The 23,325-nt window shown below is 42.2% G+C and overlaps 1 protein-coding gene across 7 annotated transcripts in view; it reads left to right on the forward strand.

Annotated features, from left to right (window-relative positions):
- The window catches only part of LOC111979132 (partitioning defective 3 homolog), a 218,384-nt gene that overhangs the window by 29,337 nt on the left and 165,722 nt on the right, over window positions 1-23,325 (forward strand). For all 7 annotated transcript variants that reach the window (XM_024009454.2, XM_070448917.1, XM_070448918.1 and 4 more), the window contains exon 2: window positions 15,236-15,337. In XM_024009454.2, coding sequence (XP_023865222.1) covers window positions 15,236-15,337 — 102 coding nt within the window. The remainder of the gene's footprint in view (window positions 1-15,235; window positions 15,338-23,325) is intronic.

A 23,325-nucleotide genomic window follows, 5' to 3' on the forward strand; every position in this document is an offset into this window, starting at 1 on the left:
TCTGAGCGCCGTACTCAGATTATTGCATGGTTTGCTTTTTCTGTAAAGTTTTTTTGAAATCTGACACAACGGTTGCATTAAGGAGAAGTGGATCTAAAATWCCATACATAACAGTTGTATCTTTTAGCAATGTTTATTATGAGTATTTCTGTAAATTGATGTGGCTCTCTGCAATATCACCAAATGTTTTGGAACCACTGAACAACGCGCCAATGTAAACTCATATTTTTGGATATAAATATGAACTTTACCGAACAAAACATACATGTATTGTGTAACATGAAGTCCTATGAGTGTCATCTGATGAAGGTCATCAAAGGTTAGTGATTAATTTTATCWATATTTCTGCTTTTTGTGACTCCTCTCTTTTGCTGGAAAAATGGCTGTTTTTCTGTGACTTGGCTCTGACCTAACATAATCGTTTGGTTTTCTTTTGTCTTAAAACCTTTTTGAAATCGGACACTGTGGCTGGATTTACAACAAGTGTATCTTTAAAATGGTGTAAAATACATGTATGTTTGAGGAATTCTAATTATGGGATTTCTGTTTTGAATTTGGCGCCCTGCAGTTTCACTGGCTGTTGACGAGGTGAGACGCTACCGTCCCACATACCCTAGAGAGGTTAACTTCTTATGGCTGCAGGGGCAGTATTGAGTAGCTTGGATGAAAGGTGCCCATAGTAAACTGCCTGCTCCTCAGTCCCAGTTGCTAATATATGCATATTATTATTCGTATTAGATAGAAAACTCTGAAGTTTCTAAAACTGTTTGAATTATGTCTGTGAGTATAACAACTCATATGGCAGGGAAAAACCTGAGAAGTTCCACTTCCTGTTTGAATTTTTTCTGAGGTGGCAGATTTTCAACCAAGCTCTCATTGAAATTACAGCGAGATATTGATGAGTTTTCACTTCCTACGGCTTCCACTAGATGTCAACAGTCAAAATAACTTTGTCTGATGACTCTAATGTGAAGGGGGGCCGAAGGAGACAMGYKWMWGWWWWCWKWMRCKTGAGGTGACCATTCATTGAACACGCGCCTTCACATGAGGAGGKCCTCCGTTCCACCGCTCTTCTGAAGTCAATCTAATTCTCCGGTTGGAACGTTATTCAAGATGTATGTTAACAACATTCTAAAGATTGATTCAGTACATCATTTGACATGTTTCTACTGACTGTTATGGAACTTTTGGACATTTTGTCACGTTATAGTGGATGCGCTTTGTGACTTTGGAATTGTTTACCGCTAACGCGCTAAACAAAGTAGCTAATTGGACATAAATAACGGACATTATCGAACAAATTAAGCATTTGTGGACCTGGGATTCCTAGGACTGCATTCTGATGAAGTTCATCAATGGTAAGGAAACATTTATCATGTATTTTCTGGTTTCTGTTTCTGTAATTTAGCTATTGTTCTGAGCTCCGTCTCAGATTATTGCATGGTTTATTTTTCCATAAGGTTTTTTTGAAATCTGACACAGCGGTTGCATTAAGGAGAGGTATATCTATAATTCCATGTATTATCATCTACATTTATGATGAGTATTTCTGTTGAAAAGATGTGGCTATGCAAAATCACTTGATGTTTTTGGAACTAGTGAATGTAACACGCCAATGTAAACTCAGATTTTTTTATATAAATATAAACTTTATCAAACAAAACATGCATGTATTGTGTAACATGAAGTCCTATGAGTGTCATCTGATGAATATAATCAAAGGTTAGTGATTAATTTTATCGATATTTCTGCTTTTTGTGAAAGCTATCTTTCGCTGGAAAAATGGCTGTGCTTATTGTGGTTTGGTGGTGACCTAACATAATCGTTTGTAGTGCTTTCGCTGAAAAGCGTATTTGAAATCGGACACTTTGGTGGGATTGACAACAAGATTACCTTTAAAATGATATAAGACACATGTATGTTTGAGGAATTTTAATTATGAGATTTCTGTTTGAATTTGGCGCCTGAATTTGGATGCTGTCATATCGATCCCGGTAGCGGGATGCAGCCATAAGAAGTTAACAACTTTAGCTGCTGCGAGGAGCAAAATGGCCAATTTGTGAATGGCGTATGGGTTACGGCGGGTTGTGGTCAAAGTATGTGCTTGCGTGCCTGTGTAGTGCTTACGCTGACCTGCACAGATGAGGGTCTAATGGATGAATGAGCCACTCTGTGATTGGATGGTGTAGGTTTACACACTAGCCCTAGCCTGCCGTCTGAGCTGGGTGTCCTGTGGCACCATCTGGCCAGCTGTCTTTCACCCACACCAGACCCTGGGTACAGATACTATTTTAAATCTTTCAAATACTTTGAGTGTTTGRCCTAGCCTGCCTGGAGTTCCACTAGATGGGCTGTGTTTGGGTCTATTCGTTAAGCCAGGGAAGTTCAGTCGAGCACAAAGTATGTGAAATTATTTCATATAGCATTTAAACCAAGGTCTGACCCACACTGGCTCAACTAGAGAAAGGGATCAGTGAGAAAGATGCCCGTCCCTCCTCCTCCCTCGTTAACACTGGGTTCCCTGTGTCCTGCTAGGCCTCTAGGGAACACTCCTAATCTCAACACCCACACGAGGGGAGAGGATACTACTGTCTCTCTCTCTGTGGCTGTCTCTCTGTCTACACCTCCTTTGCTCTCACATCGTGGTGTTGAGAAAAAGCCTCCGCTGTGAAGTGCTGCTGGTTGACAGTTAATTGATTTAGCGTTCCAGGTTAGTCCCCCTGAAGGTCGTAGTGGCAGTGTGTGCTGCTCCAAGTCCTGTTCATCTAAAAAGCTTTTCATGTGGCCTGGTTAAGCAGATTATTTCTTTAGGTGGATTGAGATCAAATGGGGCGACAGAGGTAGACCTAGCTACTCCTCATTGCCAAGCCTCTCTTGCCCCCAGTTCAAACTCAGCAAAACCTTGCCACTATTATTGGTCAAACCATTCCAACCTGATGTGAAATGTGGTTCTACTAAGTGCTTTGAGGGGGTCTGCTCGGCCCTAACGATTGAAGTAACGAGTAAACATCCAGTCCAAGTAATTACAGATATTTTTAGAATCTACTCTGCCTCCTGTTTTTAATCTTTTCATTCTCGATTGGATCAGAGATCCACAATTGCACTTCATAAATCTGAATGTAACATTGTGTGTTGAGAGTGGGACCCCATTCCAGGAAGGGTATGCTTGGCCCTGTGGCCGGGAGCTGATGAGGGGGGAGGGGGGGGGAGTAGGTTTGGACTAGAGGGGCTGGCTCCTGGCTGTATGTCATGTGGATGAGGAAGCCTCTGAGATAAATAGTCCTGTCTGATGGGGCTCTGAGGATGCATTCCAAATGGCACCCTATTCCCTACATAGCAGTGCACTATATAGGGAATAGGGTGCCACTTGAAATGGAGGTAAAGTCTCAGTATGACAGGTAGAGGGGCCAATACAACACTAGTCCTATGGAGTGCGTGTCCCAAATGGCACCCTATTCCCTATATAGTGCACTAGTTTTGACCAGGGCCCATACAGCTCTGGTCTAAAGTAGTGCACTATATAAGCTACCATTTGGGACATAACCAGGGCCTGTGTCAGTAACAAGATATGCCGATTACCTAGCCTATGTTCATTACTCTCTGCAGGCATGGCTTTGTGCTTAGTCCTGAAGTGCGTTACATTCCTGTGTGTGTGTGTGTGTGTGTGTGTGTGTGTGTGTGTGTGTGACTAAGCTCATCTGGAATCTTAAGTACAGGTCCTCAGTGGGAATTACTACTTACTATTTATTCACTCAATTTACAACCAGGCTGCCCTTTTCCAGTGTTACGCTGTGTGATAGAGAGACTGTAGTCAGAAATAACTAATGTTAGACTGAGCTGAGGAAATGGAGAAAGGGGGTAAAGAGGAAAGGTAATATCTCGTTTTAAATCACAATGACACGGCACAAAAACACAGCCACAATGAACCAGTTGAGTTAACTATAGTTCTCAGCTATAGAACTCTGTCCTCCAAACCTGTCTCTCTCTCCAACACCCCTCTTTCGTCACCTCGGTACCAGGCCAGTCAGCCCCCAGACTGTGTCCCAAATGGCACCCTACTACTTATATAGTGCAGTACTTTTGACCAGAGCCCTATGTAGGGAATAGGGTGCTATTTAGGACACAGGCATGTGCACGGTGTACGTGATGTTGTGTGGTCGCCGATTCACAACAAACAAACTTGACTTTAGATAGCTACTCAAATGTTTGTAGCGAGATTTGTCAAAGTTGATTTGTGGGTAATTTGAGTCATGACACAACGTTGTTCTAATGTTAATTTGTGTTGTGCAGCTCCATTGCTTCACATCTCTGCTGTGTCTGGAAGGTGCTGTTCCCTCAAACCACCATGTTTCTCAATCCCAGTTTACACACAGGGTGTTTTTACACTACCAAAATATGAAGTAAGATCTGCCTTCTACATCTCTTTACATTATTGGAGGTGGTGTGGGCCATGGCCAGACCCACATTCATGCTTCATGTGTCTAGCTAATAGTCTACCTCACCGGTTGAGTTGTCAGCCTTCTGATCAGATAAACAGTAAAGGCGAGCAGTGAGTATAGACCGGTCAAAATGAAAGAGCGTGCCATTTGGGACGCAGCCTGTTGGAGGGCAGGTACGGTAGTAGAGTGAACGAGTCCTCCAGAATCAACCATGCTGGAGTTGTTCTCTCCAAAGAAAGGGTACCTCAGAGTTGTATTGTCATTAAGGTCTCTGCTGTTTGTCTTGGCGTAGATGAGACTGGCTATGTGCTCATTTAGCTATTTCTAGACCATGATCAGTTGGTCTGGAGCCTCGTCCAACCCAAACTATTTCACCCCCTAGCAGACTCCTCAGATACCTCCCAAATGGCAACCTATTCCCTATATAGCCGAGTGCACAACTTTCGACCAGGCTCCATAGGGCGCATGTTAAAAGTATTGCACTATATAGGGAATAGGGTGCAATAGGAACGCACAAATGAATCCTTTGTACATTACAGCAGGGTTGGCGTGCTGCTAGGACAGGAGGAAGAAGTATGTAAGGGGATTTCTCTGGATTGTATTATGTTGTAATGTTTGTTAATTTCCCCCCAGATAGTTGCAGTAGCTTTGTCTTCATTTTGTCAGCTCCCAGCCACATTGCCTAAGTAACTTAGTGTCCTCCATCTGCCAACGCAACACACGGAGAGGCTCTCCCTCCATGCTTAATCCTAAATCTACAGTCACTTAATTATGCTCTCAGATGTGTGTGTGTGTGTGTGTGTGTGTACACGCACGTGTGTTTCCCCCTCCAATTTGTTCTCTGCATTAATTCAGACCAGAAAGAGAGCACTGCAGCAAAACTAGTTCTCATGGCTATACTAAAACCTCATGGCTATACTAAAACCTCATGGCTATACTAAAACCTCATGGCTATACTAAAACCTCATGGCTATACTAAAACCTCATGGCAGTGCAAGTTTTAGTCAGTCATACAGTAAACTACATGCAAATGAGCATACATGACCGAGGAAGGAGGGGAATGGGTTTGGCTACTAAACCTGCCTTGGTGTTATCCGCTGTAGGGATAGGGAGAGATTTGAAGAAGGATGAGTTTGGCTCTTAAACCTGCATTGGGGTTGCTGAGAGGCTGTGTTGTGAGGATGACTTCTGCCTGAGTGGAACAAATGCAGCATCAGTACTTTAATATTAATGAAGTTTAAATATACAGTGCCTTCATAAAGTATTCAAACCTCTTGACTTATTCCACATTTTGTTGTTGCAGCCTGAATTCAAAATGTATTAAATAAGAATCTCACCCATCTACACACAATAGCTCATAATGACAAAGTGAAAACATGTTTTTAGAAATGTTTGCAAATGTATTGAAAATTAAATACAGAAATGTCATTACATAATATTCACACTCCTGAGTCAATACATGTTAGGATCACCTTTGGCAGCGATTACAGCTTGAGTCTTTCTGGGTACGTCTCTTAAGCGCTTTGCACACCTGGATTGTACAATATTTGCATATTTATTCTTAAACCTCTGTCAAGTTCGTTGTTGGTCATGGCTATACAGCCATCTTCAAGTCTTGCCATAGTCTTGAAAATCTAAGTCAACTGTAACTCAGCCACTCAGGAACATTCAATGTCTTCTTGGTAAGCAACTCGAGTGTATATTTTTGGGCTTGCATTTTAGGTTGTCATCCAGTGTCTGTTAGAAATCAGACTGAACCAGGTTTTCCTCTAGGATTATGCCTGTGCTTAGCTCTATTCCGTTTCTTTTAAGCCTAAAATCCCTAGTCCTTGCCGATGACACGCATACCCATAACATGATGCAGCCACCACCATGCTTGAAAATATGAGGAGTGGTACTCAGTGACATGTTGGATTTGCCCCAAACATAATGCTTTGTATTCATGTAACGGCATTCATCGGAAGAAGGTGAGGACCAAGGTGCAGCGTGATACGTGTTCATATTATTTATTTGAAACTGAACACTAAATACAAAATAATAAAAGGAATAACCGAAACAGTTCTGACAGGTGATACAAACACTAAACAGAAAATAACCACCCACAACTACCAGTGGGAAAACAGGCTACCTAAGTATGGTTCTCAATCAGAGACAACGATAGACAGCTGCCTCTGATTGGGAGCCATACCAGGCCAAAACATAGAAATACAAAACCTAGACATACAAACATAGAATGCCCACCCACATCACACCCTGACCAAACAAAAAATAGAAACATACAAAGCAATCTACGGTCAGGGCGTGACAATTCAGGACATAAAGTTAATTTCTTTGCCCAATATTTTTGCCGTTTTGCCGAATATTTGTGTTCTGTACAGGCTTGCTTCTTTTCACTCTGTCATTTTAGGTTAGTATTGTGGAGTAACATCAAATAGGGCTGGGTAATATATCAAATTAGTTTAATTCTGTGTGTTTTTAACACAATGTTCAAAATGCCTGTATCGCAAGAATCAATGTTTTATATATAGTTTTCGTATTTATGAACATTCCAAAACTTTTTGCTCTCTTCGCTCCTTCTGTGCTGTGTGCACTGTGCACCTTCCCACTCACACTCAGACACCAAGCCCATTCCCCTGCCACTCACAACAACAACGAAAGTTAACTTCTTCCTCTCTGACAAGCGGTTTAAACTTGCTATTTGCATTTCAGATTTGGTCCAACCGAATCGGTCGTATGGACACAAACGCTTAGACATTTATTTGACTGTAATAGAGGAGAACTCAGCCCTTCTAACGATACCCTTTTCATGTCTCAACTCCCAAAATGTAGAACAGAGCAGACCCTACTAAAACGAGAGTATCAATGAACGTGATATTGGAAAATTAATGCTCGGTTTGTCAAGTGTGGCATTGCGGTACCACGTACCCGCTAGCAACATTTTAGCCAGACTTATGTGCTAGCTGTCTAGTTTGTTTGATTAATGTGCAATAAGCATAAAAAGACACATTTTATATAAAGAATTGGCAACTCGTTCTCATTCTGAGAGATAAGCAGCATTTTTATCCAGTTAGGCCACTTGATTTCAACATCTAAACAAAGTGAACAGGCTGTGTTTCAAACAGTTTGAGATGGAAAGGAGTGTGTTCATAAGTTCCACTGTTTTACGTTGTTAGCAAGCAAATAGATCCAAGTTGGCTAGACTTGATATTTAACGTTTAGCTGGCTACTCACTAGCACGTGGGCTTGTGCTTCAGAGATTGAGACCTGTGTTAATGTTCTGTAATGCCTGCTACCAGAAGTTAGTCATTATTAGTGAATGTGCCTTATGCATGTTTCTCGTTTAACAAAAAGGGCATTTTCATAGACTTGAAAGCCAGGTCAGTGATCATTGCAAAAAAAGCAGGTTAAACTATTTTGATAAAATAATGAATTTATTAGTGGGTCTTATGGTTGTGGAAGGCTTATATTTAGCCTAGGTATAGTTGTACATGCAATGTTTTGACCTTTTTTCATTGTGGAAAAAATATTATTTTAAAGAACGTTAAAACATTTTGAGCTGTATCGTGAATTGCCCATAAGTTTGAAAAAATCTAGATTTTTAGGCCATATCGCCCAGCCCTAACTGTCGTAGATCCATCTGCAGTTTTCTCCTATCACAGTCATCAAACTGTAACCATTTTAAAGTCACCATTAGCCTCATGGTGAAATCCCTGAGCGGTTTCCTTCCTCTCTGTTAACTGTTAGGAAGGATACCTGTTTCTTTGTAGTGACTGGGTGTATTGATACATCATTCAAAGTGAAATTATTTACTTCACAATGGTCAAAGGGATATTCAATGTCTGCTTTTTTTTTTACCCATCTACCAATAGGTGCCCTTTGCGAACCATTGGAAAACCTCAAATCTGTGTTTTGAAATTCACTGCTCGACTGAGGGACATTACATATAATTCTGCGTGGGGTACAGATATGAGGTAGTCATTTAAGTCATGTTAAACACTATATTGCTCACAGTGAGCCCATGCAACCTATTATGTGACTTGTTAAACACATTTTTACTCCTGAACTTATTTAGGCGTGCCGTAACAAAAGGGTCGAATACTTATTGACTAAAGACATTTTAGCTTTTCCTTTTTTTATTAATCTGTTAACATTTCTAAAAACAAAATTCCACGTTGGCATCATGGGCCATTGTGTGTAGATCTGTGACACAATCTCAATTTAATCTATTTTAAATTCAGGCTGTAACAAAATGTGGAAGTTCTGGAAGAGTGCAAGGGAGCGTGAAAGAGGGGAGAGAGTGAGACATGCTGGGAGCCAGAGATGCTGGGAGCCAGCAAGGCAGCCAGAGATGCTGAGAGAGGGGGAAAGTGGTATGCTTAGCCTTTTCACACAGTCCATCCTCCCTCCAGCCAGCCTGTTCCTACAGTACAACACTGGTCTTTGTGCATACTGCTCTTAGTGCTCAGCAGTGCATGGCGATTCAGCACACGTCATTGACAGAGTGGCCTGTCTGTGCACTGAGCCAGAACCTCCACTGCCTGTTTGAACTGCGCCCAGAACCCATGGTACTCTGCATTATCCCAGGTAGAGGTCGACCGATTGATGATTTCTCAACGCCGATACCGATTGGAGGACCAAAAAAAGCCAATACCGATTTAATCGGCCGTTTTTTTTAATAAAAATTTAAATAAATAATAAAATGATATATTTTTTAAATTATATATATATATATATACAGTGGGGAGAACAAGTATTTGATACACTGCGATTTTGCAGGTTTCCTACTTACAAAGCATGTAGAGGTCTGTCATTTTTATCATAGGTACACTTCAACTGTGAGAGACGGAATCTAAAACAAAAATCCAGAAAATCACATTGTATGATTTCTAAGTAATTAATTTGCATTTTATTGCATGACATAAGTATTTGATCACCTACCAACCAGTAAGAATTCTGGCTCTCACAGACCTGTTAGTTTTTCTTTAAGAAGCCCTCCTGTCTCCACTCATTACTGTATTAACTGCACCTGTTTGAACTCGTTACCTGTATAAAAGACACCTGTCCACACACTCAATCAAACAGACTCCAACCTCTCCACAATGGCCAAGACCAGAGAGCTGTGTAAGGACATCAGAGATAAATTGTAGACCTGTACAAGGCTGGGATGGGCTACAGGACAATAGCCAAGCAGCTTGGTGAGAAGGCAACAACTGTTTGCACAATTATTAGAAAATGGAAGAAGTTCAAGATGACGGTCAATCACCCTCGTCTGGGGCTCCATGCAAGATCTCACCTCGTGGGCATCAATGATCATGAGGAATGTGAGGGATCAGCCCAGAACTACACGGCAGGACCTGGTCAATGACCTGAAGAGAGCTGGGACCACAGTCTCAAAGAAAACCATTAGTAACACACTACGCCGTCATGGATTAAAATCCTGCAGCGCACGCAAGGTCCCCCTGCTCAAGCCAGCGCATGTCCAGGCCCGCTGAAGTTTGCCAATGACCATCTGGATGATCCAAGGAGGAATGGGAGAAGTCATGTGGTCTGATGAGACAAAATAGAGCTTTTTGCTCTAAACTCCACTCGCCGTGTTTGGAGGATAGAAGGATGAGTACAACCCCAAGAACACCATCCCAACCGTGAAGCATGGAGTGGAAACATCATTCTTTGGGGATGCTTTTCTGCAAAGGGGACAGGACGACTGCACCGTTTGAGGGAGGATGGATGGGCCATGTATCGCGAGATCTTGACCAACAACCTCCTTCCCTCAGTAAGAGCATTGAAGATGGGTCGTGGCTTGGTCTTCCAGCATGACAACGACCCGAAAACACAGCCAGGGCAACTAAGGAGTGGCTCCGTAAGAAGCATCTCAAGGCCTGGAGTGGCCTAGCCAGTCTCCAGACCTGAACCCAATAGAAAATCTTTGGAGGGAGCTGAAAGTCCGTATTGCCCAGCGACAGCCCCGAAACCTGAAGGATCTGGAGAAGGTCTGTATGGAGGAGAGTGGGCCAAAATCCCTGCTGCAGTGTGTGCAAACCTGGTCAAGAACTACAGGAAACGTATGATCTCTGTAATTGCAAACTAAGGTTTCTGTACCAAATATTCAGTTCTGCTTTTCTGATGTATCAAATACTTGTCATGCAATAAAATGCAAATTAATTAATTAAAAATCATACAATGTGATTTTCTGGATTTTTGTTTTAGATTCCTTCTCTCACGTTGAAGTGTACCTATGATAAAAATGACAGACCTCTACATGCTTTGTAAGTAGGAAAACCTGCAAAATTGTCAGTGTATCAAATACTTGTTCTCCCCACTGTATATATTTTAATCAAAATCAAAAATAATATATATTAAAATAATTTTTTTAATATATATATTTTAATCAAAATCAAAAATAATATATATTAAAAATCATTTAAGTGGCGAATTTGCCAATCTTGGTGTTCTCTGGCAAATGCCAAACGTCCTGCACGGTGTTGGGCTGTAAGCACAACCCCACCTGTGGACGTCGGGCCCTCATACCACCCTCATGGAGTCTGTTTCTGACCGTTTGAGCAGACACATGCACATTTGTGCCTGCTGGAGGTCATTTTGCAGGGCTCTGGCAGTGATCCTCCTGTTCCTCCTTGCACAAAGGCGGAGGTAGCGGTCCTGCTGCTGGGTTGTTGCCCTCCTACGGCCTCCTCCACGTCTCCTGATGTACTGGCCTGTCTCTTGGTAGCGCCTCCATGCTCTGGACACTACGTTGACAGAACACAGCAAACCTTCTTGCCACAGCTCGCATTGATGTGCCATCCTGGATGAGCTGCACTACCTGAGCCACTTGTGTGGGTTGTAGACTCCGTCTCATGCTACCACTAGAGTGAAAGCACCGCCAGCATTCAAAAGTGACCAAAACATCAGCCAGGAAGCATAGGAACTGAGAAGTGGTCTGTGGTCACCACCTGCAGAACCACTCCTTTATTGGGGGTGTCTTGCTAATTGCCTATAATTTCCACCTTTTGTCTATTCCATTTGCACAACAGCATGTGACATTTATTGTCAATCAGTGTTGCTTCCTAAGTGGACAGTTTGATTTCACAGAAGTGTGATTGACTTGGAGTTACATTGTGTTGTTTAAGTGTTCCCTTTATTTTTTTGAGCAGTGTATATATTTTAAAAAGTCGGCAAATCGGCGCCCAAAAATAGCGATTTCCGATTGTTATGAAAACTTGAAATCGGCCCTAATTAATCGGTCGACCTCTAATCCCAGGACACATCCTCGTAGAGAAGGGCTTTAACTACGGCTCTGGGCAGGTCTGGAGTAAGGCAACATGCAGCCAAGCTAGGTGAACCAGGGGGAACCCCAGGATCAGATCAGCAGTCTTAGCTATAGCATGCAGAGTTCTAGACTTCTCATGGAACTCTACACATATTCCCATAAGCGTAATATTACTTTCTGTCCATGTTCGAGACCAGTAGGGTGTTCCTGCAGCCATTCTGACTCCAGGCCTGTTGCTGCTAGAGTCTGTTGATGAGGACAGAGCTGGAGCCTATCCGAGATGTTCCCACCGTGTGTGTGTGTTGAAATAAGATGCATTTTGATTCAAGCGACTAATTGTCTCCCTATTTAGAATATGGAGAACAAGCTATGAAGGAAAAATACTGCTGTTTTGGTGCCGGTACAGCTAACAAGCGCAAAAATTKTATTGGGATATTGTCAAAAACGACACGACACGGGTGATGATTTAACAAGGGCATTTGCGAAAAAAGCACTGTCGTTGCACCAATGTACCTAACCATAAACATCAACTTCTTTCTTTAAAATCAATACACAAGTATATATTTTTAAACCTGCATATTTAGTTAGTATTGCCTGCTAACATGAATTTCTTATAACTAGGGAAATTGTCACTTCTCTTGCGTTCTGTGCAAGCAGTCAGGGTATATGCAGCCGTTTGGGCCGCCTGGCTCATTGCGAACTGTGTGAAGTCCATTTATTCCTAACAAAGGCCGTAATTAATTTACCAGAATTGTACATGACATTGAAGGTTGTACAATTTAACAGCAATATTTAGACTTAGGGATGCCATCCGTTAGATAAAATACGGAACGGTTCCTTATTTCACTGAAAGAATAAACGTTTTGTTTTTGAGATGATAGTTTCCGGATTCGACCATATTAATGACCTAAGGCTCGTATTTCTGTGTGTTATTATGTTATAATTAAGTCTATGATTTGATAGAGCAGTCTGACTGAGCGATGGTATACACCAGCAGGCTCGTAAGCATTCATTCAAACAGCACTTTCGTGCGTTTTGCCAGCAGCTCTTTGCAATGCTTCAAGCGTTGCGCTGTTTATGACTTCAAGCCTATCAACTCCTGAGATTAGGCTGGTGTAACCGATGTGAAATGGCTAGCTAGTTACCGGGGTGCGCTCTAATAGCTTTTCAAACGTCACTCGCTCTGAGACTTGGAGTAGTTGTTCCCCTTGCTCTGCATGTGTAACGCTGCTTCGAGGGTGGCTGTTGTCGATGTGTTCCTGGTTCGAGCCCAGGTAGGAGCGAGGAGAGGGACGGATGCTGTACTGTTACACTGGCAATACTAAAGTCCCTATAAGAACATCCAATGGTATATGAAATACAAATCATATAGAGAGAAATAGTCCTATAATTCCTATAATAACTACAACCTAAAACTTCTTACCTGGGAATATTGAAGACTCATGTTTAAAGGAACCACCAGCTTTCATATCATGCTAAACCCTAAACGTTAGCTTTCTTACATGTCACATATTGCACTTTTACTTTCTTCTCCAACACTTATTATTAATTATTTAAACCAAATGGAACATGTTTCATTATTTATTTGAGGCTACATAGATTTTATTGATGTATTATATTAAGTTAAAATAAGTGTTCATTCAGTGTTGTTGTAATTGTCATTATTACAAGTAAATAGAAATCGGCCAATTTTTAAATCGGTATCGGCGTTGAAAAATCATAATCGGTCGCCCTCTAGTTTCCAGCATGCTACACCACCACTACTGTCCTTGTTTACTCCAGATCCAGAAACCCACTGGGAGATGTGGTGTGTTATTTACACTATGCTGTTTTTACTGGATGGACTGTGGCTTCTAGGAATGCATTTTACACACTGCTCTCTGTGTCTGACCCTGTTTAACCAAAGAAGATAGTATCCCCTCAGCAGACTACTACACAGAACACTTGCTTGAGGCCAAGCACCCTGGGTAGAAATACAAACTAGACAWGGGCCAATATTCACTGAAAATCACTGATGGCTCTGGTTCAACCAGGATATGACTGCTCTGAAGCTGTGTATATAGGTGTCCTTGTAGGCAACTGAATGGCCACATTAAGGGGAATAGTAGGCCTTTTTTAATACTTTAGCCTTGAACATAAAAGGCCATACCGTTGAAGTGAGAGGCTGACGTGTGTTGTAGAAGGGGTCAAAGTAGCCTACTAGCCCCAGGGCCAGTGTGCTTACTGTGGATCATAGATCAGTTTGTACACTCAGTGTTTTAGAAAATAAATGGGCCACTTGGCCACCCACCACCTCACTCTCTCCCCCATTGTGATTTGTTTGTGTACACTCTGTGTTTGCACCCTGCCCTGAGCCATCTGACCACTAAGGGACAGGCTCTTTAAGGATGCACCGAGTAGGTCCAGCTTGTCAATTTAACTGGTTATGTTAAGGAATCCATTGGTGTAAATGTGCGCTCTGCTCTCCACTTTTTCCTGTAGTCCACTCCCTCTCTCCCTCTGACAGACTGTCATTCTGGCTGCACCCTCATTTGGAGTTACCAAGGTCGTGTTCATTAGGCACCAAATGGAACAAAACAGACAAACATGGCGGGATGATCTGGTCCAATAAGAAACACATTTCCAAACACTCAGTTTACCGTTGTATGCCCTAAGGAACAAATCTCAGTGTTTTATTGCCATCTGAGACAGGTCCTCTTTAATATGTGATTGATTGAACATAAACCGTTCCTTCAATGGGATATCAGTGGAGAGGTGCCTGTCCTGATCTTACAGTGATCCTAGATCAGCACTGCTACTTTGAGATGCTATATGAATACTGGCCCAGATGGTATCTCCAGGGGTCCAGTACTGCCTAAATGTGGTGAGTGACTTGTCTGTCAGAGTCGTAATGATCTTAATGCTATGCGTCAGCTCCAAATGGTCTCCTCCATTGTCCCTCACTGTCAGGGTTTAACACCATGGGGACACATCAGTCACGGTTACAGCATGCCGAATATATTACAGTGCCAGCCAGCCATATTCATCACTCTCTGTATATCTCTCTGCTCTCTCTTCTGTCTCTCTGTGTAGGCCTACCTCTTGGTTTTTCTCCCTCACACTTTCTCCGTCTCCTCTCTTGATGTTTCCCAACACTCTTATTGTTGATTCTGTGGACATGTTGACAGTTTGAGAAGATACATATCTGTTGTGTTATGGCCCTAGCCGGGCCATTTCTTGTAAATGGAAACAGAGTGTAATGCAGGTCATCCTCCCAGTATTGTGAAAGATTGTCAGTCTGTACAGTATAAATGGTATAATGTGGCTACCCTCAGGGCTGTCTTCACGTCGCTGTGCTCTTAAACCGTCTCAGCCCTGTCAAGACTGGCCCTAAACATCTCTCCCTTCTTTCTCTCATCTCCCTCCTCCCTCTCGCTCAGGCCGTCCCTCTCCTCTCCATGTATTGTATGGGTATGTTTACCAGAGACAATGGGATATGTAAAAGACGTAAATGGACAATACGTGAATCTTCTTCTTCTTCTTCCCCTAGGATGCCAGCTACTGGTTACAGGTGCACCGGTTGGAGCATGGGGACGGAGGTATCCTGGACCTGGATGACGTGCTGTGTGATGTGGCTGATGACAAAGACCGGGTAAGGGAACTGAAGCATGGGGTGATCTAGCGGTTTGAGAGAGTGGGTTTGAGTCCAACCCGCTGTTTTCTAGCACTGTCTCCTGCCTGTCCTGTCAGTTGTTCACTGTCCTATAGTAAACACGTGGTTGGAAATGCTACCTCAAGCAAGGGCCATGTGTCATCATGTATACAGGATGACATGAGAGCAAAAACTCCAGGCATAAGTAGGTGCAAAAAAAAAAAGAATGCCTACACTGTACATGAACAACCCTTTTGGCAACAACACTGGTTATCTGGTTAGTGCTTGGCATTTGTTGTTTGATACAGGTAGCTAGGTAGCTGCCAAAATAATGTAAACGCATGTTCCGGGATTCATCCATTGGCATTCAGGAGTATACCACCTCAGTCACTGGCTTCATCAATAAATGCATCAACGACGTCGTCGTCCCCACAGTGACTGTACGTACATATCCTAACCAGAAGCCATGGTCTACAGGCAACATCCAGTTCTAGCTAAAGGCTAGAACTGTCGCTTTCAAGGAGCGGGACACTAATCTGGATGCTTATAAGAAATCCTGCTATCCCCTCAGATTAAACATCAAACAGGCAAAGCGCCAATACAGGACTAAGWTTGAATCCTACTGCACCGGCTCTGACGCTCGTTTGATGTGGCAGGGCTTGCAAACAATTTCGGACTACAAACGGAAAACCAGCCGCGAGCCTACCCAATTACCTAAATGCCTTTTATCCTCACTTTGAGGCAAGTAACACTGAAGCATGCATGAGAGCATCAGCTGTTCCCGGACAACTGTGTAATTGCGCTCTCTGTAGCTGATGTGAGCAAGACCTTTTTTAACAGGTCAACATTCACAAGGCCGCAGGGCAGATTACCAGGACGTGTACTCAGAGCATGCACGGACCAACTGGCAAGTGTCTTCACTGACATTTTCATCCTCTCCATGACCGATTCTGTAATACCTACATGTATCAAACAGACCACCATAGTCCCCAAGAAAGTGAAGGTAACCTGCCTACATGACTACCGCCCCATAGCACTCACGTCGGTAGCCATGAAGTGCTTTGAAAGGCTGGTCATGGCTTACATCAACACCATCATACCGCAAACCCTAGACCCACTCCAATTTGCATAGGGCCCCAACAGATCCACAGATGACGCAATCTCAATCTCACTCCACACTGCCCTTTCACACCTGGACAAAAGGAACACCTATGTGAGAATGCTGTTCCTTGACTACAGGTCAGTGTTCAACACCATAGTGCCCACAAAGCTCATCACTAAGCTAAGGACCCTGGGACTAGACACCTCCCGCTGCAACTGGATCCTGGACTTCCTGACGGGCTGCCCCCAGGTTGTAAGGGTAGGTAACAACACATCTGCCACGCTGATCGTTAACACAGGTCCCCCCGGGTGCGTGCTTAGTCACCTCCATTACTCTCTGTTCACCCACAACCCCAACACCATCATTAAGTTTGCTGACGACACAACCGTAATAAGCCTGATCACTGACAACGACGAGACCGCCTCTAGGTAGGTCGGAGACCTGGCAGTGTGGTACCAGGACAACAACACCTCTCTCAACATGAGCAAGACAAAGGAGCTGATCGTGGACTACAAGAAAAGGAGGGCCAAACACGCCCCCATTCACATCGAGGCTCTAGTGGAGCGGGTCGAGTGTTTCAAGCTCTTTCGTGTACAACAAATTACCATGGTCCAAACACACCAAGACAGTCATGACTGCACGACAATACCTTTTCCTCCTCAGGAGACTGAAAATATTTGGTATGGATCCCCAAATCCTCAAAAGGTCCTATGGCTGCACCGTCTCAAGCATCTTGACCGGTTGCCTCGCCGCCTGGTATGGCAATTGCTCGGCATCTGACCGTAAGGCGCTACAGAGGGTAGTGCGTACGGCCCAGTACATCACTGGGACCAAGCTTACTGCAATCCAGGACCTATATACTAGGCGGTGTCAGAGGAAAGCCCATAAAATTGTCAGGGTCTCCAGTCACCCAAGTCAGACTGTTATCTCTGCTACCGCACGGCAAGTGGTACTGGAGKGCCAAGTCTAGGTCCAAAAGGCTCCTTAACTTGTTTGGGATAGGGGGCAGCATTTTCACTTTTGGATGAATAGCATGCTCAGAGTGAACTGCCTCCTACTCAGTCCCAGATGCTAATATATGCATATTATTATTAGTATTGGATAGAAAACACTCTGAAGTTTCTAAAACTGTTTGAATGATGTCTGTGAGTATAACAGAACTCATATGGCAAGCACAAACCTGAGAAATCCAAACTCACCCCTATCGAATACACAGTGGGATGTGGGTTATTTTTCACTTCCTAKGGCTTCCACTAGATGTCAACCGTCTTTAGAACGTGGTTTCAGGCTGCTCATGTGAAGGGGGGCCGGATGGAAGCTGTTTTACTAAGGGGTCTGCCTACAGCCTCGTTCTCAGTCACGCGCTTTCACTTGAGAGGTTGCTCTCGTTCCAGTGCGTTTCTACAGACAATGGAATTCTCCGGTTGGAACATTATTGAACTTTTATGATAAAAACATCCTAAAGATTGATTCTATACTTAGTTTGACAAGTTTCTTCGACCTGTAATAACTTTTTGAACGTTTCGTCTAAATGGACGAGATCGCGCTTTTGGATTGTTTACCAAACGCCCTAACAAAAGAAGCTATTGGACATAAATGGACATAAATTATGGACATTATCGAACAAAACAAGCAATTATTGTGGAACTGCGATTCCTGGGAGTGCATTCTGATGAAGATCATCAAAGGTAAGTGAATATTTTTAGTGCTATTTATGAATAATGTTGACTARCCAACATGGTGGAATTTCCCTGGCTGGTTTGGGCTCTGAGCGCCGTTCTCAGATTATGCTTTTTCTGTAAAGTTTTTGTGAAATCTGACACAGCGGTTGCATTAAGGAGAAGTGGATCTAAAGTTTCATGTGTAATAGCTGTATTTTCATCAACATTTATTATGAGTATTTCTGTGAATTCATATGGCTCTCTGCAATATCACTGCTTGTTTTGGAACTACTGAATCTAACACGACAATATAAATTAAGATTTTTGGATATAAATATTTACTTTACTGAACAAAACATACATGTATTGTGTAACATGAAGTCCTATGAGTGTCATCTGATGAAGATTATCAAAGGTTAGTGATTCATTTTATCTCTATTTGTGCTTTTTGTGAATGGCTGGGTTTGTCTGACTTGGTGGTGACTGAAAATAATCGTTTGTGGAGCTTTCCCTGTAAAGCATTTTTGAAATCAGACACTGTGGCTGGATTAACAAGAATTTTATCCTTAAAATGATGCCTAATACTTGTATGTTTGAGAAATTAGATTTATGAGATTTCTGTTGATTTGTATTTGGCGCCCTGCAATTTTATTGGCTGTTGGCGAGAACCCCAGTCCTAGACAGGTTAACAGCTTCTACCCCAAGCTCTTCTTTGAAAACCATGCATTTCTGTTGAAACGATGTGGCTATGCAAAGTCACTTGTTTTTGTGGCTATGTGGCTATGCAAAGTCACTTGTTTTTGCAACTAGTGAATCTAACGCCTCAATGTAAACTCAGATTTTTTTGATATAAATATAAATACGTATTTAGTCAAACAAAACATGCATGTATTGTGTAACTTGAAGTCCTATGAGTGTCATCTGATGAAAATAATCGAAGGTTAGTGATTAATTTTATCTCTATTCTGGTTTTTGTGAAGCTATCTTTAGCTGGGAAAAATGGCTGTGATTATTGTGGTTTTGTGGTGACCTAACATAATCGTTTGTAGTGCTTTCGCTGAAAAGCCTATTTGAAATCGGACACTTTGGTGGAATTAACAACAAGATTACCTTTAAAATGATATAAGACACATGAATGTCTGAGGAATTTTAATTATGAGATTTCTGTTTTTTGAATTTGGCGCCCTGCACTTCGACTGGCTGTTGTCATATCGATCCCGTTAACGGGACTGCAGCCATAAGAAGTTTTAAGGTCTACACCTGTTGTATTAGGTGCACTTGACAAATACGAATTGAATTGATTTGACTTGCGGATACAAAGTATATAGAAATTCCATCATGCATAAGGTCATTTATAAAAATGCTGGGGAGGCCATTKGTTTTGGCTAATGTGGCTATACTCCCATGGGATGACAATTTCCCCCATCCACTGGGCACGAGTGGTCACTGATTGGTTTAATGAGCATGAAAATTATGTAAACCATATGCCATGGCTGTCTGTCACCTGATCTCAACCCAATTAAACACTTGTGGGAGATTATGGAGAACTATGCCAAGGTCCATTGCAGCTGTTCTGGTTTGTAGTGCCCCAACGCCCTATTAACAAGTTATGTTGGTGTATCCTTTATTTTGGCACTTACCTGTATCATGTTAGAACAACGGGAAAAATGATTTTTTCCTCCCAWTGACCATGTAGGTCTTTCTACTTCTTGACCTGTCCAGATGTGTGAATCCATATGTTTGTTTTTCATCAATAACATAGATGCATAAATAGATTAGGCAAGCAGTAAACTGTCTGTCTATTTAGAAAAGGCTTGGGCTACTTCACTCACCCCTCTCCACAGAATAGACTATGACCGCACCCAACCCTATTCCCTATATAATGTACTACTTTTGACCAGGGACCATATGGCTCTCTATAGGGAATCAGGTGCACTTTACAACAGACAGTTAGGTAAAACCCCAGAGTACAGAGTTGTAAGCTGCGTCCGTTGCCCTCTGGCCACTCGTCTCATTTCCTCATCTCTCACTGTTTCTCACCATTATTAAATGAGTCTGATGGAGAGCGAATCCTCTGAGTGAGGGACAGCAGGGCTCAGAGGTCACCAAGGGTCACATTCTCAGCTGGGTCTGCTGTGCGCCAAGGCCACTGGGCTATATCAGAATCCGTGTTACCGCAATACACTGGACTGAATGTGACCACAGTAATGTTAACATTAGGATGCTGTAATGAGTTGCAGCCGGGATTTAATATGGGAATCCATGTGGGAAACCTCCACCAGATGTAGGCTTGGTACAGTGTGTATTGCATATACAAGTGATTCAATTTTAGACTAACGTTCTGCTTATACAGTGGATGTAGCAATACTGCTTAGTGTGAGTGACTCTTACCAGAGTTTACAGTCTGATTCGGGCTCTATCCAGACCATGGTGTGGGTTTGTTTGAGAGTGTATGCATGTTTCCAATCCAATTGGAGACAGATTTTCATGCAAATATTCTCAAATATGCATAAAAATAGTATGCACATTTTGCCACCAGAGATGTTACTATCAAATTGACTTGTTGAGGATAAAAGGCTGTGTGTGATGACATGGTGCACATAAAAATACCCTTTGCAGTTAATTAATAAGACCCTCTATTTATTGGAAAGGATCACCTAGCTCATAACTGTGCACTTTAATAGATGTCGACTGATTTATGATTTTTCAACACCGATACCGATTTATAGGGGGACCAAAAAAAGCCGATACCGATTTAATCTGCAATTTTTTWAATGTATTTTATTGTTTTAATATGTGCAATAATGACAATTACAACAATACTGAATAAACAATGAACACTTATTTTAACTTAATATAATACATAATTTWTTTGAGACTAAATTGATTTTATGAAACATGTTCAATTTGGTTTAAATAATGCAAAAACAGTGTTGGAGAAGAAAGTAAAAGTGCAATATGTGCCATGTAAAAAAGCTAATGTTTAAGTTCCTTGCTCAGAACATGAAAGCTGGTGGTTCCTTTTAACATGAGTCTTCAATATTCCCAGTTAAGAAGTTATAGGTTGTCATTATTATAGGAATTATGACGTGTCAACAATTTCTCTCTACCATTTTGTATTTCATATACCTTTTGACTATTGGATGTTCTTATAGGCACTTCAGTATTGCCAGCCTAATCTCGGGAGTTGATAGGCTTGAAGTCATAAACAGCGCTGTGCCTCAAGCATGGCTAAGAGCTGCTGGCAAACGCAGTAAAGTGCTTTTTGAATGAATGCTTACGAGCCTGCTGCTGCCTAACACCGCTCAGTCAGACTGCTCTATCAAATATCAAATCATAGACTTAATTATAATAAACTCATTAAAAAAGGGTTCTGAAAAAGGGACGTTTCTCTCTTTCAATGATCATTTGTAATAATCAAAATATCTTCACAGATCTTCATTGTAAAAGGTTTAAACACTGTTTCCCATGCCAACCATAAACAATTAATGAACATGCACCTGTGGAACGGTCGTTAAGACACTAACAGCTTACAGACGGTAGGCAATTGGGTCACAGTTATGAAAAGTTAGAACACTGAAGAGGCCGTTCTACTGACTCTGAAACACCAAAGGAAAGAAGCCCAGGGTCCCTGCTCATCTGCATGAATGTGCTGCAAGGGGGCATGAGGACTGCAGATGTGGCCAGGGCAATAAATTGCAATGTCCGTAGTGTGAGACAGGATGGACAGCTGATCGTCCTCGCAGTGGTAGACCACAGGTAACACCTGCACAGGATCGGTACATCCGAACATCACACTTGCGGGACAGGTACAGGATAGCAACAACAGCTGCCGGAGTTATCCCAGGAACGCACAATCCCTCCATCACTGCTCAGACTGTCCGCAATAGGCTGAGGCCTTGTAGGCCTGTTGTAAGGCAGGTCCTCACCAGACATCACGAGCAACAACGTCGCCTATGGGCACAAACCCTCCGTCACTGGACAAGACAGGACTGGCAAAAAGTGCTCTTCACTGACGAGTCGCGGTTTTGTCTCACCTTGGGTGATGGTCGGATTCGCGTTTGTCGTCGAAGGAATGAGCGTTACACCGAGACCTGTACTCTGGATGTTCATACAAATATTTACACATGTTAAGTTTGCTGAAAATAAATGCAGTTGACGGTGAAAAGTTAATTTTTTTGCTGAGTTTATAATAAACACAGAAGTACGAGCCTTTGGTCATTATTATGGTCAAATCCGGAGACTATAATTTCGAAAACAAACATTTATTCTTTCAGTGAAATACGGAACCGTTACGTATTTTATCGAATGGGTGGCAACCCTGAATCGAAATATTGCTGTTACATTGCCCAACCTTCAATGTTATGTCATAATTATGTAAAATTCTGGCAAATTAATTACGGTCTTTGTTAGAAAGAAATGGTCTTCACACAGTTCGCAACGAGCCAGGCGGCCCAAACTGCTGCATATACCCTGACTCTGCTTGCACAGAACGCAAGAGAAGTGACACAATTTCCCTCGTTAATATTGCCTGCTATCATGCATTTCTTTTAACTAAATATGCAGGTAAAAAAAAATACTTCTGTGTATTGATTTTAAGAAACATTAATGTTTATGGTTAGGTACATTTGTGCAGTGATTGTGCTTTTTTCCGCAAATGCGCTTTTGTTAATTCATCACCCATTTGGCGAAGTTGAAGGAAGCTGTGATTGGATGATAAATGAACAGGCACTGCATTGCATATAATCAAAGCAGGACTAGTTAACCTAGTAATATCATCAACCATTTGTAGTTAACTAGTGATTATGTTAAGATAAGTTAAATGCAAGCTAGCAACAAACCGTGGCTACTTGCAGCCACAGGTCCTTCTGTTGCTGCTCTCACATAACAGGTGGTCAGCCTGCCACGCAGTCTCCTCATGGATTGCAATGTAATCGGCCATAATCGGCGCCCAAAAAGGCCGATTACCAATTTGTTATGAACACTTGAAATCGGCCCTAATTAATTGGCCAACTTGTCTAGCGTGTTTTGTGAACATTTGAAAAGTTTACTGAAAAATGTTCTGTTTCCATCAGGCCTGTCGTGAATCTATTTCGCTGACATCTACTTTACTTGCATAAAAAGGCTGAATGGAAACTTGGAAAGGGGGATCAGTTGTACAACTGAATGCCTTCAACTTAAGTGTGTCTTCCGTATTTAACCCCTCTGAATCAGAGGTGCTGGGG

This window comes from Salvelinus sp. IW2-2015, linkage group LG19, assembly GCF_002910315.2.
Source record: "Salvelinus sp. IW2-2015 linkage group LG19, ASM291031v2, whole genome shotgun sequence".
In the NCBI taxonomy this organism is placed as follows: Eukaryota; Metazoa; Chordata; class Actinopteri; order Salmoniformes; family Salmonidae; genus Salvelinus; species Salvelinus sp. IW2-2015.